General features: G+C 41.5%; 1 protein-coding gene across 6 annotated transcripts in view; it reads left to right on the top strand.

Annotated features, from left to right (window-relative positions):
• Window positions 1-19,250, top strand: part of Zeb2 (zinc finger E-box binding homeobox 2) — a 132,222-nt gene that overhangs the window by 47,180 nt on the left and 65,792 nt on the right. Inside the window, exon 1 of one of the 6 annotated variants that reach the window (XM_060390120.1) lies at window positions 15,703-15,736. The exons of the other annotated variants lie outside the window; for them this stretch is intronic. Within the exon in view, the coding sequence (XP_060246103.1) occupies window positions 15,718-15,736 (19 nt within the window). The 5' untranslated portion in view covers window positions 15,703-15,717. Of the gene's footprint in view, window positions 1-15,702; window positions 15,737-19,250 lie in introns of those variants that run through there. 6 annotated transcript variants of the gene reach the window in all.

The raw sequence follows: 19,250 nt of genomic DNA, 5'->3' as shown, positions 1-19,250 counted from the left end.
CACTTTGCAGGTCAGACATTTGTACACAGGAGCCTCCTAATTATTTTAGTTCCTTCCCACTCTTTTCTACTACTAAAAAAAAAGTAGAAGAAGAAACAACAAAACCTTTTTCTGCTTTTATTTTATGGTGAAATTGTTCCCATGTCAAAAGTTTGTTGTTTTTTTTTTCCTTCATTTTCATCTGGGATATCTTTTTATTGTGTGCAACCTTCCTCTTCTGGCTTTTTTAAACGATATGTTCAGTGAGTAGAGAATCTATATCTAAACTTTCAGCATAATTTTGCATTTCTAAGCACATGCTGCACATTTCTGCAGTCCTTTCGGTCCACCAATCCTGTGTCCAGACCCACTGCTTGGCCTGGGTGTACCTACTGACTCCCCCATTACACGGCCAGAACATCAAACACTGCCTCATTAAAATGACATCTTTCAGATAGTTGGTGGCTTTTTTAAAAATATTCATATCCTTTATGGCTTGACCAGTTTCATGGGTGTTTTTAGGGTGAACATGAAGACTTGAAGCTCTTAACTGATTGATTTTGTAAGGTTTTCAGATCAAACCATCTCCACAGAACACCTCAGGCCACTTACAGGGAGAGTTTCTCTATTACTTTTCAATCAGCCATTCTGTGTTGATCCAGAAGTCTTTCCATGCTTCACACAGGTTCCAGACACCCACCTCCAGGTGGCAGATCCTAAAACCATCTTCCTCTGATCCCTCTCTCCTTCCATCCCTCCCTACCTCCCCAATGTACCAGAATATAACCCTTGTGAGTAAGTCCAAGGTCAGAACATTGAACTTCTCTACTTGCTACCAATGACCTTGAGTAGTTACCTAAAATCTCTGTACCTTAGTTTCCCATCTGTGCAGTGATGACTTTGAAGAATAAATGAGATAATTTCTTTGGAACCCATTTAAATAATTTACTCAAACCCATTCAGCCCCATTGGAATGTTCATAGTCATCACCTCCATACCTCAAAAGCAACTGCCAATCACAGCCCTTCAGTTCTGACACACTGCGAGCTCTTTGATCCTTGAAAGTCAGTCATGATGCTAGCACAACTAGGTTTCTCTAATCAGTTCATAAGAGTAGCTTGTGACTTAGACATTGAGATAAAAGCAAATTGAAAATCCCTGATGTCTGCCCGGGGTGGTGGTCACTCCCGTAATCCCAGCACTCAGGGAGGCAGAGGCAGGCGGATCTCTGTGAGTTCAAGACCAACCTGGTCTACAAAGCAAGCCTCATCCACAGAGAAACCTTGTCTTGAAAAACAAAACAAAGAGAAAGAAAGAAAGAAAGAAAGAAAGAAAGAAAGAAAGAAAGAAAGAAAGATTTCTGATGACACCAAGTAGTGATGAAGATGATGATGACCATGGAGGTAGTAGTGATGGTGGTGAAAACATCTGTAAATAGCCCTTTGGGTTAACATACTTTGATTACATCTCCACAAAGCATTTAGCTTTGCTCCTCAGCTTAATATTTGTCCCGTGGCACTGGTGTATGTTATGTGTGTGAAAATGTGTTGTGTAGCACATGTAAGATTAATTTCTTAGAAAGAGAAATGGTAAGAATTGTAAGTGTTGCGCATACTTATTTAGATCTCACATCAGGAGATAAAACAAATGAAAACTCCAACTTGTTAATAATTTACATTTTAGTGGAAAAATGCATACATGCTGATAAGCTACCTCAAGACTCAATACAGAAAATGCAAATAACATCCACTGTGCACTGAAGACAGAATTTGGGAGGAAAACAACATCAATTTAAAAATCCAAGTGCTTTCTAGGCAAGGTTGGGCATATTTACAGGGCTATAATTATCCTGACTGATGTCAGGTGAGTCTTCTGAAGTATGTAGGCAGTCTCTCAGTTCATCGGGTGTTTCTTACAGAAAGTCCACTGGGCCTATCCCGCCACCTTGGCGGTGGCTTACATCTAGCAGATTTCTCTTCAGAAAGCGATGCCATTACTTTTCTCTACTAGTTTATGCAAAAGTTTCACGCAGAGAGGAAAAGGCAAAGAGAGGCATGGGAGAGAGAGACAGAGAGACAGAAAGATGAGAGAGAAAGAGGGAGAAAAGAGAGAGAGAGAGAGAGGAAGAAGGAGGGAGAAAGGGAGAGAGGGAGGGAGGGAGAAAGGGAAAGGGAGAGAGAGGGGTGTGCAAGCATGACAATAACTACCTCTGTCCCTTTGGTTTTTGTTCTTTTCATGTCAGGAACTTTTTAGTTGTGCTGCCAGGGTGACTGCTCTGGAAGGCTGGAGGATGTGTTGTGGAAGGCGGTGTGTGATTGAGGGCCCTCTGACATAACCTTTTGTTGCATTGAGGTGTTTGATCCTCTTTCCCTTTCTTCTAAAACCAATCCCATCCCTTTAAAAAATGGATAACCAGCACTTCTTTTACTTATTGTTAGCTTTTGGAAAGTTCCTGGGAGGTATGTAGAAGTTTAACTAGTTAACTCTTTGCCTTCTGGTGTGAGTGTGCCTGAGTAGCCTTCTTTCTACGAAGGAGGAATCCCTGTCCCCTGCATCAGTTTACTGCAGCAGTCACACAGGCAAAGAATTGTAACATTTGAAGGTCCCAAAATAAGCATTTGTGTTCAAGGTCTTCAAATTAAATGGATTCTGCCTTTGAAATAGGACACACATTCTCATTTTCTTCTTGTCCTAGAATTGAAGCATGTGTGAGAAAGAAAAAGATATGATATGCTAATTTCCAATTCAAGAACAATAGGCATTGGTAGTGGGTAGTCTGAGAAGATGGGTTCAAAGCTGAGCTGTGGAGACAGTGAGGGTGCGGGCCTCCAGCCTGCAGAGAACACTGCAATGTTTCCTCCCCCTAAAGAAGAGATGCAGCCCAGACCTGAGGAGAGAAAAGAAGCTTAAGTGGATTATTTGACAAAAAAGAAATGTATGGCTTCTAGATTGTGACCTACATTCTGTACACAATAATGATGTTTTACGGTGGTGATAGGGTTAATAACCTAACATCATTCATGTAGTGTTTTTTGAAAATTGAATTTTACTGCTACAAAGTAAATGTAACAGCCCTCTGGAGACAATATTACAGGCACTTTATTGTTTGCTAAGCTGATGTCATCTTTCTACAGACTGACTTTAAAACAAAGGCAGAACATTTATTACAAATATCACTGTGTGAAAGGAAATCTACTGAAATATTGTTTAGAAGGTGAGCCGATAAAATAATGTATTAATACTTGGCTTTGATCATCTTATGCTGTAAAGTTATGACTTCAAAATACTTCTCATGTGACCTCTATTCATGGCAAAGTTCATGCTGGAAATTTCTAGCCAGGAATTCTGGCATTATTTGCACCCCAGTTGGAATATTTGTTTAAGATTCATGCCTGTTTTAAATACATTTTTAGTCTCCCAGGCAATTCCTTAACAAAGTTGGTGTACTTCTGTGAGAATGACATTAAATAGCATCTTTCAAAGATGATGTATGTGTGATTTAAGAAACAAAGTATGGAGAAAAAGCTATTTAGTTTCTATAATGAACTTTCAAAATCACCTGTGAGTAGTGACTGCAAAGTTTGCAATTTAAATAAGCTGTCTGAGCCCTTGCCAAGCAGGCATTCTGCATCACAGGTTGCTTGCAACTCAGAGTTTGGTCTCAGTATCTGATGCACGTGTAATACAGCGTGAAGTTGTTTGTGGATCACACAGGAGCTTCTTACAGTTCCATTTCAACACCGTAGCCCTTGAAAATGTATCAAATGAGCAGACACATTTGGCAGTTCCTTACAAAGCACAAGTAATTTGTTTGTAAATCAGTTACCTTTCAAGAAAAGTTGAATTAGGGGAAACTAGTTTCTTTGATGTTTCCCCCACTTAGAAAGCCAAGGAGTAAATTAATGATCGTTTTGAAGTAATAACGGTAATGAGGAAAACAGTATTTAGTGAGCTATCCTGTCTCGACATAGCTGTTCAGGTAAGGCAAATAAGTAGCAGCCTCGCAGACTGAAACCCTGGTGGTGTATTTCTAAGAAAATGAATTTACTGGTCTTTGTCTCTGAAGTCTGGTTGAAAGGAAAACACAGGTCAAGGAAATTGGGTTAGGGAGAAAGCCTGCTGTGGGGTAGTGTGGAATCGCAGAGCGGTGTCTATCAGGGAGACTGCAGAAACTCCGGAGATCAGCATACTGAGTGTTTGTGAATGCTCAGTACTGATGGCATTTATACCAGTCAGAAATGGATATGCATGGTGTGTCTGTGAAGGCAGTGTGTGCCGCTGAGCTGTGCCCAGGAGGCAGCCACTGAACTGCTGCTGCTTTAAAAACAACAACAAAAACAAACAAAATCCCCACAAACTTATCTCACGAGTGACTGCACCTTTCTACCGAATAAACCTCTCTTGTGAAAAATTTATTTTTGTTCTTTTTAATTATGTGTGTGGGGAGAGCATATGAGCACAGGTGCCCACACCCACTGAGGCAAGAGGAGTCAGATGGCCCTGGAGCTGGACTTACAGAAGGTTGGGAGCTACGTGACTCACAACCAAACACCAGTCCTCTCTAAGAGGGCTATGACCTCTTAACTGCTGGGCCATCTCTCCGCCCCAGGAAAATCATCTTTTAAAGCTTGAGCTTATTTAAAACATTTTGTTTTAACCCATTAACTGTTTACCATGGGCTAGGTGCTATGTCCCATAGGGACTCATATATAAGTGTCAGAGAGAACAGCTTGGCAAGGCTCGGATAGGACATGCTATATGGACTCAAGAAATGATGGCTGAGTGGCTGATAGAAAGATAGAGTGATGCTCACGGTAAGTACCAAGCATCCGCAAGAACTCAAAGGAGGATGAGCTCAAAGGTCCTTTCTTTGAACAATTAACAGAACTGCATGAGGGAAGCATGAGCTGGAGTCACTAAGGGGCACGGTTTCTAACAGGGTGCGGGGAGAGAGAGATCTGCTGGCCCTGGGAACTTCATCCAGACATGACATGACTTTTTGTGGCACAGCCCATTTTTGATCTCTGCCCTCCCCACAGGAGCTTCAAGGAATGTCTCTTCTTACTCTTTGTCATGTCACACACACACACACACACCCCCACCATTGGAACTTAAGAATTAATGCTTTTCCTTCATCTCCTGGAAGAAAAGCCCTATTTTCAGCCAGACAGCACTGGTTAACACCTGAGCTACTTATAGGAGAGAGCACTGGTTACTAACCAGCACAAGGGTGGGCTTTTCAAGCACCCACAAAGTGCCCTTGTCAATCCTTGAAGATACGTTTTATTGTCCGTATTTAGCAAGAAGTCTTATGGTAGGGACACTAAATTCGGGCTAGTTTGGGACAGCCCCAGATGTACGAGGCCTTGTGTCACTGTCTCCAGGATAGACTCAAGCTTCCTTCCTGTTGCAGCTCCACATTTCCTTGCTGGTGGCTCCCTCCTTTGCTCTCTCTCACAGCAGGCCTTTCCTCCCACTTCCCTCAGCCACTCAGGGTAGATGTGCCTCACCTTCCATTTGCTCCACCTCTCCTCAGTCCTTCCAAGCTCATCTCCTTTAAGTCTCCATTACTGATACAATCAGTTTTGAGTCCTCCCATTGCCAGTCTCTAGGCTCAGGCCTCTTCTTCTTCCCTGAACCCTATCAGTTACATCTGCTGGCCCCACCGTCCAGCCTGCACTCAATTGCACTGTACTTGATGTGATTTCAGTTTGTCCACTAAGTACTCAATCATCACCTACTGCTGCCTTCCAGTTTGTGAGAAGGGGAGCAAGAATGAGTTAGTTGCCTCAAAATTCTCTCAACAGGCTCAGCCCAATGAACCCAACTGAAATGGAAAATTGACAATTAATGAAATGAAAGAAATAGGTTTTAGTGAAGAAGACCTGTGAGTTTGGCGGCTGATGCCTTCAGTAATCAAATCACTGTGCCCTTCGTGTGGTGCTCAGGTGGTGCACCTCTAGGAAAGGATGAACAAAGGGAGGTGTGAAGATCATCACAGTAGTTATTAGTCAACCAGGTACCTTATCTAGAGTTCATTAATGGATCAGAGAACCACCACAAACTACACATAGGATTTTTAACATTGATGCCTTTTTCTGTGATTGGGGCCAAACATTTAACTTGATTCTGAAGGAATCTACGCCTCCCTCTTTCATCTAGAATTGAATATGAGATAAAGAGTCAACACTGAAAATGAAGATCAACCCATTTGGTCTGTTCCCTGAGCTCTGCTTTTCTTTCTTTCCTCTACACATTTTAATGTTCTGCATGAGGTATGCAGTTTGGAAAGTGAAAACGGGGGTTTTAAAGCAAATTTTACCTTCTTTAAAAGAAAAACATTTAAGCCACCTACCAGGTTATATAGTTTGCATTGTTTTTCTATGATTTTAGTTTATCACAATTCAAAGACGGGTCTTTTTTTTCCAACAATGGGAATAATCACACATCTGAACATAAGAATTAGTTTTATGCAGTTCCATAGAAAACCAAAATCTTGAGGAACACTTTCAAAACAATCAGAGAAAAATAAACCATTCCTTATGTCAGTCTTGTTAGAGAGGGATTAAGAAACTGGCAATTATTTTGGCGACCTTAATTGTTCCGAGGCAGGAAAATATGTAATTAGAGCACGTTCCCAGGCCTGCACACCTGCAACGCATCCTGGACTATAATGTCAGCTTTCAGTGCCCGTCCGTGCCAGGTTCTAGCACAGCCAGTCACAGTGACACTCTGGGAACACTCGGGGCTCGTGTAATGTGGCCTCTGTGCATGAGAGAAGCCGGCATTTACACCACCACACAATGGAGCGCATTGCCACAACACTGGCTCATTATTCCCTCACGCCCACCTTCAGCTCTGCCCTGCTTTACTCTGTTTGAGGTTTCATTGTTACGGTATAACGGTCCTGTATATTTCTGAGATTCTCTGTTATTCAGCTTATTAATACAGCACTGACTTGATTACCGGGCTGCAGTTGTGCCCCAGAAGTCAGAGGCTGAGGAATTTGTGGCATGAGGAGAACAACCGCTTGACTTTTCCTGTAGAAATCTGCGGTAGCTCCCTATACAGTCATGTTATAGAATTCACTTCGTGTCCTCTATATGTTGTCAAGAATCCACTTTTCATAAAGAGAAAGCTTAAAACACGTCCTGGCCAATTTGACGGTGTTTCAGGGTTTGGGGGGAATTCCATCACGGTGCTCATTAGCTTCCAAATATTCCTTTTATTGTTTTTTCTCAACAGAAAGCAAGTCTACTGATAGGAAGAGTGGTTAGAATGAAGAAATAGCATGCAGGGTGCCTGCTTTTCAGATAACTCGGGAATCTGGCATAGTGATAGTTAACAGACTTTTCTCCCCTAAGGGAGATACACTGTATTTTGCTATCTGACATGTTGTCATATATAAAGAAATCAATTGGTAATTAAATGATGTACCTTGTGAAGATGACAAAAGGCATTTGGTTGCGAAAAGAGAACTGGGTTTTGAGGGGTTTGTAATGAAGGCCTAATGACTATTCATAAGAGATTTTCAGTCCGTTGATCCACTTGACTGGAAAGTTCTGCCCTGGAGAGTTAGTGCTGTCAGTTTCTCTCACCTCAGAAAGCCGCCGCAATCGACGGTGTAGAGGAAGAGCGAGAAATTATCTAGTTGTTGCTCTAGGCCTGTCTTAGGTCACATGCACAAGGCACATCTGGCTTTCCGTGGGTGCAACCTCAAGACATAAACTTTGACTAATTTTTAAACCATAAATATGTACAAGTGACACTGAATAAGTTACCTTTTATTCATATTTTCTTTATTTTAGAATGCATACAAGTAATTTGGGAGGCTACTATTTGGGCTTTATTTGTCTTCCAATTTTAGTGTATATATATATATATATATGTATATACATATATATTTTTTTCTTGTTAGGCTAAGAGTAATTGTTATGATATTGTTGAGTATCAAAGGGTAAGAGTCTTCTTACATGTATGCAGTGACCATGCCTTTACAAAGACTATGCTAAAGCCACCATGCAGGAAGGCCGGCAAAGATGAGTGGAGGGAATATTATTGTAGAGTGCTCCTGGGGCATGCCTATTGTCTTATTTGTCAAAAGGCAGTAAGACATCCAAATTTATATTCATAAGACTAGATACAAGGCTCCTTCCACATAAGAAAAATGAATTGAACTCCACAGCATAACCGTTTTTATTGTCTTCATTAAAAACAACAATGAAAATCCGCATATTCAAAACGGACCGGTTACAGTCAAACACAGGCCACAGACAGGACTACCCTGGGGCATACAGATATGGGGGAAATAATCGTCTCAGTTCTCACGAGCATCCCGAGTTTGTTGAGAAGCTAGCATGCAGCATACTGTTGTGGACTTACAGAGTCTGAGGGTCTAGTGTCTACTTTCCTTCCATCCTCATCCTCAGGTTTTATTGAGCGTCTTCTTTTTTGTTTTTGAGCTAGTGTTTTCAAGTGTTAGAATTACAGGTATGTGCCAGAAAGAAAAGAGTATTCTGAAAACTACTGGTGATGAAAGTGTCTCCTACGTGCGGCTCTGTCCATTGGCAAAGCCAATTTGGAGATTCTATGGGCTAAGGTCTTCCTGGATGAGCACCCAGGCTCATCACTAGGATCCCGACAGAACGGTCACAGCTGGCGATTTCTGCGGATATTTACTCTTAGAAAGTGCTTTGCTGTGTTATCTTATCGAGCAACTCACCTAATCAAAGGTAAATAGGTTTATCGCCTCATTAGGGCTTGTTTTATGGCCATTTGGAAGTAGTGTTTTGAGTGGGAACTATCTGTCAGAGTCTTAGCCTGGAACATCTGTAAAGGATGCAATGGAAACTGCAGAGGTTTCCCTCTCCCCGCACCAGGATGTTTCATGCATAAGGAATCTTTGCGAGGATATCACTGGTGATCTCACTTTAGTGTTGTGGTCAGTGAGTTTTGCTGATGTGTTTTCTGGAGCTGTCAAGGTCCAATGAATGGACAGATGCCAGAAATGTAATTATGTTTATTAATATACATTGATTGCTTGTTTAGTTTATAAAACAAATTTAAAAATACATTAGTATTTAAGCCCTTTATACCCAACCTAATGATTGCTTGTGATATGGTGTCTAGTGGAGAATATTCTGTAATACCTGTAAAGCCCCGCTCTGTTAGCTAATTAGCAGACTCTGATTTGAGTGGCTGTAATTATGGAATTGAATGGTTGCCTCTCCAAATAACAAAATCATAGATTTAAATGTATAAAGATACTGCCGTGATTACTTCGTATTTGTAGAAAGACAAACCACCTAAATAGGCTAAGTCCACATCAGTGCAGCATTAAAAGGGAGAGAGAATGCCAAGAATCCCATTAATTTGGGATATAACTGCCTCAAACTTCCCCGAAACACTTACGCCAAAGAACAACATGACGCTATCAAGCAGCTCTCCCTTGGGACACAGAGGTAAGGCAAACATGACTTTAAACAGCACAGCATCACACAATAAAATCAAGGACAGTGTGTTCCAGCAGATGCCAAATACGGCAGCCATTTGTAGAGCTCCAGAAGGCCTCCGGAGAAGGGAGCGTTTTGAACAAATATCACCACCATTGCTTTTTCTCCATGAAACTGTCCCCGAGTATTCACACCTTCCTCCGCCTTACGGCGAGTCCATGCTTCCAGGGAAGTGAGCGTCTTGTGCCGCACGGTGGTCCTACCAGGTGTTTAGGTGAGATAACTCCAGTTCCAAGAACGCTCCGCTCCTCAACCTAACAAGGGGGAGGTGGCCTCTTTTCCCTGTATGATTTTACTTTGACTGTGACTTTTGAAGCATATGTTACATCCCCCAGTTAGAACTCATTACATCCTTCACAGACGACTGCTGACAGTTTCCATACCTCTCACAAGCACCTGGATTGGCTGGGTTGATGAGCCTGCTCTCTGTCCCTGTTTCTTTCTGAAGTCTCTTGGTCATAAGCGTTCGGTGCCACCGAGAACAATCACGAGATGGCCACCATTTGCGTGTCCCTTTTAATGTTCGGGAGCTACTTCAGAACACAGTTACGACTGCTCAGAAGGGCTTTTTCACAGATTGTTTACTGTGGAAGTTGCTACCCCCGTTGTGCCTTTCATCTGAACACAGAGGCAGCAAGCATTGATGTCAGTGTAACAAACAATGTGTACAATTTTTAAAAACACTGAATTTACTGAATCCCCATATTATGTTTTCATGCTGGTCCTTAGGAGCAGTGCGAATACAATACTCCTATAAACCAATCTTGGCCCTGGCAGGCCCTATTGGAACTAATGGGGCCTGACAGTTCTTCAGTTAAAAATTATACATGAGGGTCACTTTCCCTTAAATTATCTATTGTACGCCAGCTGTTCACAACTGTAGTGCCTCACTTCCTTTGCCTTGCTAGAAATGTCCATTTCCCCATAATTTCCATCACAACTATCCTCACAGAAGCCATTGGAAAGTAGCAAAACTTCAGGCACACCTTCATGAGGTAGCAAGCTTAGAGGTGCATTTGCCATTTTCTATATTTTTTATTTTTTTGTTCCGGAAAAAAAAAAAAAGCAAAAATGTGGAGTAGCTCATGTTTGCCTGTTTCATGCCACAGCGCTTGAGTTGTATACTAATTCCTCATTTACTGAACAACTTTATTCTATTTTTATGCTCCTAAATGACGCATCTTTAAGTGCCCGTGCGTGGCACTCCCGTGCTGTGAGCGCTGTCAAAGGCAACCTTAGACAGATAAAAGTCCTGGGTTTTTGTTTTGTTTTGTTTTGTTTTGTTTTTCCTGGGGAGGAGAGAAGAGGAGTCATCAACAAGGGCCTTCTTTTGTTTCCCAGGCCCCATTAAAACTATAAGCAATAGAAACCACTGAAAGAAGTGGGGTGGGGGGGAGACACCAAGCTTTGTGTGTGAATCGAGGTGGTCTTCTCGAATGTTTCCCATTACCTTGGAGTGGTTATCTCTGGGTTATAATTAAAAAGCAGGGTTTTTGTGTTTTATTTTGTTTTTTTTTTTTTCTCCTTTATGTCTTTCTTTTTTCCTTTAGACTGTCTGCAGTGCGGCACCCCACCGCAGTATTATTGGATCTCCTTACCAACAAGTGGCTGTGATTTAACGAGGCCTGCCCCCACCCCTCGCTCTGCGTAGGCTAACGGGTGGCACGGAGTGGATGTGGCACAAAGGTCACACATTCAGGGATATTTTCTGCCTTATTGGTAGAAATGGGGAGGTGGGGTGAGAGGATTTCCTTTAATTATGAAGTAAGTGTGATGTTAGTAGTTATTTCTGTAGCCTGGTGAGCATGCTGAATCCTGAGGGCCTAATTTTTAGCATATGTTACCCTCACTATAGTGAGAGGGTGACCTGAGCTTTCTGAATCTTCTGGCTTTTAAGGGACACAGGCTTTAATACTTGCTGTGGAAGCTGATCATCCAACTGTTTCTCCAGAATGTGTGTGTGTATGTGTGTGTGTGTGTGTGTGTGTGTGTGTGTGTGTGTGTTTTCAAACCTTGGTAGATAAGCCTGCAGCAGTTGGATGAGGTCAGATGTCAGTGGAAGTGACATGGCTTTCCCCTTCTCCTGGGCAAGCCTCCTGAGTCTGGGGCATTAGTAAGCAACAGTTCTGGTTTTCTTTCAGGAGAACATGTAAGCTCTTTAAACGGAGGTACACAGTTTGCAATTGTTGTGCCACTGAGTGGGCGTATTGAGCGAGGGCTACAGCCTTGTCCAGTTACAAATAGAATAAAACTGACAATGATGCAACGGGCCTGGCATGCAGACAGCTCTGTGGGATGGGTGAATGGTGCAGCCCTGGCCTCCGGTGGTGGCAGGCCCTGTAAGAGCTAGTGTAGGAAGGACGGTGAAAATTGATATGTACTATTACTACATGTATAAAACTTAACACTAGGGCCATTGCACAGGTGGGGGGTTCCTGTTTATTGATTTTTATGACTTTGTTAGAACACACGCTTAATGCTTTTATACTCCAAGAGCTCTGGGAGGGCTCACCTTAGGTAGTAAACCTTTCCGTACTTTGCAATCACCCACAATTTACATGCGGAGCCACATTATCCAGTACAAAGCTCAGCACCCCTTCTACTTGGTTTTAGGAGTGCCATAAAAAAGCAAAGCAAATAACTGTAACACTTACTTTGAATTTCTTTAAAAACCTGTCCACTCCTGCTATGAAAACGTCCCCTAATTCTAATTACTCATATTTCCAAGAAAAATTAGTCACACAAACTTATGTGTTGTCTCAAAGGTTGAAAGCAAATTAGGTTTCCAATAAGACAGTACATCAAACAAAGTAGCATGTTCCTCATCCAGTGACTTTTTTTTTTTTTAGAATTATGGTTGGACATTTTTGGCAGACAGATTGTCTTTTGCTCTATCAAAATGACAGTTTCTTTTGTAACTGCAACATTCATAATTAGAAGGAGAGAAGCAATCTGCCCAATTTAATATAGTAAAAAGAAGTTTAGAGTCTCTGCTAGTAATTTCATTATTTTTAAATTTGAATTAATTGACTTAAAATAATACAGCGAAGAAGTCTAACCAGCAAGATTACAGGAAGGGTTCTTTTCCTTAGAAGAAATGTTTCTTTTTGTTCGGACACAGTACTTCATGTATTATGGCTTGGAGGAGATTAGAAATTTCCAGGTGCCACGTTCTGAGATTCAGAGAAAGAATGTGAATATTCAGCCTTGCAACAGAGCTGAGAGCAGTTGTAGGGCAAATCCTGGGAACAAGGTCACTTTAAACAAAAAGTTTTCCAAGTTTCCCATGCTTATGAGGCTGGCTGGGCTTAATTAAAGTCAATGGATGACCAAAGAAAGGGGAGGTATAAAATGAAAGAACAGCCACCCACACACTCCAGTCTTTCCAGCCTTGTTCGAGAACCTTTTTTTTTTAGAGACAGGGTTTCTCTGTGTAGCCCTAGCTGTCTTGGACTTGCTTCATAGACCAGGCAGGACTAGAAATCAGAGATCCACCCGCCTCTGCCTCCTGCAGTGCTGAGATTACAAGTGTGGCCCGCCAAGACAAACTCAATCTTCCCATTCTTGTCCAGGCACTCCAGTCTTCCCAGCTCCGTTCGCATTCCTGGCCCCAGTAATCAGTGTTGGGAACCTATGTAGATACCGGGACTACTACTTCTGAAACCACCTCGGAGCACTGACGCATCCCTGACTCAATTCCCTCGTCTCACGCCACTGCTCTAGCGCATGTCACTTAGGTAACCCTCACCCACATCCCCAACACAAAAAACAGAGCCAGCATTGAATTCAGAACGCAGTCGTCAGCACGACAGCCTGGACCTGCTGCGGGGTTTCAGCAGCTCTGCTTTCTGCACCCTGGCCACACACACACTCAGCCTGCCCACCGCAGCTGTCTCCTGCAAGATCTCTCTCCACACCTAGCTGTTGTATGTGCACACTGCACAAACACCAAATGCTAAAGTACATACATTTTTGAAGACCCTTGTTCCTCTTAGGGAATGAAGCCAAACCCCCTCTTTAATGGATACATACACAGAAATATTTATTTTACCCTTCTCATATCATTTTTTATTTCGGTCAACTCTAAAGGAAACTCTCTCTTAGTTGTACCTGTTATCTTATTTTGCACCTTCGTTGAAATTCATGTTTACTCTAGACATTTGGGGGGATGTTTCTGAGACAGCAGAAACACTTGTAACCTCAAAACTTGCTGATTAAAAGCTGTCCTTCAAACCTACATGTCCGTGTTCCAAGCCCCACCCTCTTTGACAGGTCATTACAGACCTGCAAGTGAGAAGGAAAATTTCCCCATAGCAGCTCTGAAATCTAACACAGGGCCAAAGGTCATGGACTCAGAGGGCCCATTGTGCGGGGCACTTAAATCTTAAAGCCTCCTGCAGTATTTGGTAGATCCAAGTGGCCTTTTCTGCAGCTCTAGGTCCAAAAATGGTATCTAACCCCATTTCATTAATCCTAGTGTATGCAGTTATGTACCAAAAGATGCATGCATTTATATAAGCCAAGAAGCCTGAGATCAAAGCACAGTGTGTCTTAGTACAATTCTGTCTGAGACCTCTGATAGACACCTCATGCATACAGCGTGGGCTGAGGAGTTACAGGGTTGCATTAGCCTTTACAAATACTTCTATTCATGTTATGTTATGTTATGTTATGTTATGTTATGTTATGTTATGTTATGTTATGTTATGTATGTATACATTTAGCTCAGGACTCTGCTCACACATTTCTATTTGTTACGATCCCCAGGAAAGCAGGCATTTTTACCTCATGCCTCATTCTGGAGCCCATCATTTAAAAAAAAAATAAAAAATGTAGGATCTCCACTCTAAATTAAATGCATCCGAGGTTATGTCTTTTATCAATTCTTTCTTTTTTTCTTGGTATCTCACGTTTCTAAAGTCATCTCTTTGTCTTAAAAAGGGAAACTGCTGGAAGCATTTCCACCTGGATGTTTAAATTATTTAAGTTGCAGGAACCAGACCTTTTCCCTCTTGAGTAGTTGTGGGTTTTAAAGGCTAAAATTGCTTCATCATGCCAAAGTGAAAGTATGCATAAATTATTTAGTTAAACCTGAGAAAACACCGCCTCTCCCCAGTGATCTCTCAAGGGCTGGCTACTTAAATTTCAGAGTGGGCAGGGCTTTTCTTTTTTTCTCAGAAAACTTAAGTGGCGGTATATCTTCTATCAATGGAAATGTGAACAAAATTTTAAACTGATGGCTTTTTTTGTTTGTTTGTTTAATGTCAAGTTCCGTAACATCAGTATGTCTTATCCAAGGACAGTGGCAGAACTCTACCAGTAGACAATAATAGTAGATTCCTCTGAAATCATTCTTTTCTTGTTTGAGATCTTTTTTTAATATTTTGATTTTTTTTAATTTATCTATTGTGTGTCCACACATGATGTCCACACATCAGCAGACAGGACATGTTATGGGAGTAGGTCCTGTACTTGTAACATGTAAGTCCCAGGAACTGAACTCATGTCATCAGGCTTGAAGGCAAGTGCCTTTACCCACTGAGCCATCTCACTCGCCCCTGAAGGTCCTCTTATAAAAGCTGGTTTCATTTTTTTTCCCCTTTGTTGACATGATGATTGGAAAACATTTCACATTGTCTTCCTATCCAGAGTTTATGTTTCAATTCTACATATATAAAATAAGTAATTAAAAAAACAACAACAAAAAAACAAGACCTCAGGAATATGGGAAATAGAGTTTGTATGGAGCTTGGCTCGCAGGTCCCATGGGTAGTATGCCCTGTTGCACATTCAATCTCCTACTAGTGCTTCAACCGTCACAAACAAGGAAACCGGTGTTGTTCATCCCGGAGGTAAGGCCCAGGCCTTGTCCAGCTACGCTGAGCAGTATCTCCAACCAAAGAAAATGAACACCTAACCTTGAATTCTGAAAGAACTATTCACTGAGACAGGAAAAAAACAAGCCAAAAGAAATCTTAGGTGAGTTATTTCGTATCCTAGTGTCTGTATATCTGTAAAATCCATTGGAATTTTATGTTCAGATAGATTAGAAGATGAGAATGAACATGGTGGAAAATAGTCACATAACTCAGTTTTAAAATACTTTTTTTCAGATTTATTCGTTCTTAGTGTACGTGTGTGGAAGTTTTGCCTGTATGTATGCACATGTACTGCACCACAGAAGTCGCGAGAGGGCCTGAAACGATGGTTGTGAGCCAGCGAGTAGATGCTGGAAACCAAACCAGGTACTTGGCAATAGCAACAGCTGCTTTTAACGGCTGAGCCATTTCTCCAGCCCAAACAAACAAACAAACAGACAGGCAGATCAATACACTGAAGTGTTTAAATTCTTTGAGCAAGGTAAACATACACTGACACTTGTTGAGCAGGTTGTTGTCCGCACGCCCTTCCTTTTCTTTCAACTGCAGTGGAGCTGATTTTACTTTGCCTTCCTTCTTTCCTCTTCTCCCCTTCCCTCCTTCCGGAGTCATTTCTGCTAACTCAAATGAGCAAGACGGGACTCTTACACCACTGCCCTCTGCTAAGTAGTCCTAAATTTTGACTTGAATTTGTGCTTTAGAGGCAGTAGAAAGAGCAGAGTCGGGAATCAGGTCCAGTTCACAACATGAGCTAAGTTGAGGTAAAGGTAGTTACATTTCTTTTTTTTTTTTTTTTCTTTCAATCTCTGTTAACTCATCTACAAACCCATGACAATAGTTTGCCCCTCTCAGGATTGTTCTAATGACCAGGAGGAAAGGAGAAAGGAAGATGATCTGCTCTGAGCAGATGAATCACACACACACACAGTTCTCACTGTATCATCAACAGGCACTGAAACAGAGAGCTCTGAAGAGGGTCCTTAAGACACGCATGAAACTCCAGAAGTAAGAAAGCCTTTAGGTAATGACAGTGTGTGTTCACCACGTTATTCCCCTGAGAGAGGTCCCTGCTCTTCCATGGAGAGGCTGTACTGGCCAGAGCTGCTCTGAGGAACCCTGACTCATGGTGACTGTGACCATGGTGACTGAAAATAGACAGGAGGGAACTTCACAGTCAGGTGACTTCTCTTTAACTAGAGCGGCTTCTCAGATCCCTGAGCTGGCCCGGGATGAGAGAGCCCTTAGTAAGGAGAGCTTGGCACCCTGTGCCTCTGTCTGGGTGACATCGGATTGTGAAATCCACTGGTTTGCATACTCATACAGTAATGGAGCTTAAGTCCTGGACACTGTATGGATGACATGTAAGAGCCAGATTGAAGGCCAAAGGGTTTGCTTTTGATCTAGGAAGGCAGTATTAGAGCGACTTCAGGGAAGTCTGCTGTGCAACCCAACCAAACCTATTAGTTGATCAATTATGGATATATATGTCAAGGATTTTTTTTTAAAAATTCAAATATGCCACATATTGAAGAATTTGTACAGATTCCCCAATTTAAGTCAGTATTAACCATGATAGAAGCAATCAGGTCTCATCCTAGAAAGAAATTAGATCTTTCAAACCTGTCTAATTCCCACTGCAGTTGCTTGAGGAAAATTGAAATGAAAGAAGGGATTTATGATTTTTTTTTAAGCTCAAAAATCTCACATAGTGATGGCTGACTAAGTCTGCCCCTGGCCAGGGCTGGAGCAGTCCCTCATCCCCACTTCACTTTACTTACAGATTAAATTGTTGTTTCCTTTTCTCTTATACTTCTACAAGGAAAGGAAATACCTAGGCAAATAAACTCTGTTAAAATAACTTCATGGTTGTGACACAGTTTGACAAAGGCAAAGGGAACTAAGAGTCATCGCTCACGCTCCATCCTCAGCTGAGTCTGTGGAAAAGAAAATGCTTGAAAATGGAGCAAACTTGGAATAGATGTAGTGTTTGAGGCAGCTTCTGTGCTGCCTAGTGTCTCGAACTTTGGGTTACAGGGAAGAGTTGTAATGTGGATGGGCATAGCGATGTGGCCATGTTTTTGTGGAATGTTGCTTATAAAAGACATCTTCTTGGTTTCTGTGTCTGTGTGATATTTATTTATTTATTTGTTTGTTTATTTATTTATTTATTTAAGATTCGGTGATTGTAACTGAAAGCAGTAACTTCTTGGAGGTGAATAAGCCACCTTGAAATATCCCTAAAGTAATAATAATGGCTTGCTAGGCTATAGTGGCCTGATACTTAATTGTTACTAAGGATGTGATAGAGAGAGGATAGTTTTCTCTGTACATGTGTGTGTTTGAGAGAGAGAGAGAAACATTTTTACCCTAATTCCATATTTACTACCTGTATGCAAATTATAAATCTAATAAAAAGGTTGTACATCATTTTTATTAAACTTATGTACGGTACAAATAGTGTTTACATAGAAGAATATAAAGTTTATTCCCTCCTGAGAAATATTCCTAAAAATATATATATATAAATTGTATTTTGAGACTTAATCAATTTGCCTTCTCTCTTTTGGCATTTTAATTGAAGCCTCCAAAGGGTATGCTTCCTCAAAGCATCAGAAAGCAACTATCAGTTGTGCCGTTATAAAGCCAACTCTTAATTTTCTTTCAATGAAGCAGCAGATAGCCAGCCCATAAATTTTCCTTATATTACTATGAGTTCCACAGCACTATAAATTCAAAACAGTGTGCAGGTTGGTGGAAATTGAGGTCCAGGCAGCAAAGCATGTCCATAAACTTTTCTCAGGTTATTGGAACAGAGCGAATCAAAAGCGGTTCCTGGTTGTATGATATTCTCTTTTGATAGAGCAGGCTGCGTGTTGTTAGCAATCCAAGTGCAGGGGTTAGTCAGAGCAGAATGTAATTTCTAGCAATCTGACAGACCTGCGGATTGAAGCGGCAGGTTTTCCCTTCCGATTTCAGGGAATTGCTTCTTACTGTGACAAATGATTAGCTGTTATCTCTGACTGAATTTGATTTCTACAAGCAGCTGAGTCAGGTAACTTTGTGGCATTTGAGGGGGTTTTTTTACAGGAAATGAAATCGGCTCCCTAGTCATATGTGGGCCAAATGAAATCTTCCCTGTCAGGGCAAAATTGTGCTTTTGGTTAATTGGAGGCAGATTTAGCAGTGTGTATGTGTGTGTGTGTGAGAGAGAGAGAGAGATGCTGTGATGGTGTAGGCAGGTACACCGATGTATGTATTCACAAAAATGTGGGATCAGTTCATAGTTTTCTCTCTTAACTTTGGAAAGCTGGCATTCGAGCAAAATACCTACATTCTGAGCAAGACTTTCTGTGCAAGCTTTCAGTGCAAACTACAGACAAGCACAGTCACATGGTGTCAGAACCATGTGCTGTGGATGAGAACTTGCTTTCCAGAGTGAGCTACCGTATTAACCAAAACATAGTAGGTGCATGCTGGGCATTGTTTGAACAAAGTATGCGCCATAAGGCAACCGGTTCATAGAGCAAGAAGTTTGTGTGAGTTAAATTCATCCTTGAACACATCTGAGTCTGTGTATATCTTTTGAGCAGTGAAGGGTTCTGGTGATGGCAAATGGCTTCTGGATGAGAAAGAGGTGTTAAGAAACCTGGGAAATTCCAGGTTTGCTTTGGGCTTCTTACTGTCCACTGTTGATGGGGCCTTGATGGTGTCTACAAAGCGATAAGATTTATCCTTTTCTTTATAGTTTGTAATTGCTTTGGAAATCCTGTTTCAGTAATTCACTTTTAGTTCTTAAGTAGTTTGTGAAGCTTTTAAAAAGTCGCTGACAAAAACTGTTTGTGGTTTTTGATCCTAAAATAGCAATTTAAAATAAGTGATG

Source organism: Meriones unguiculatus, chromosome 8 (assembly GCF_030254825.1).
Source record: "Meriones unguiculatus strain TT.TT164.6M chromosome 8, Bangor_MerUng_6.1, whole genome shotgun sequence".
NCBI classification, from domain to species: domain Eukaryota; kingdom Metazoa; phylum Chordata; class Mammalia; order Rodentia; family Muridae; genus Meriones; species Meriones unguiculatus.
Note: the sequence above shows the minus strand (reverse complement) of the source record. Positions and strands in the feature narration are given on the sequence as shown.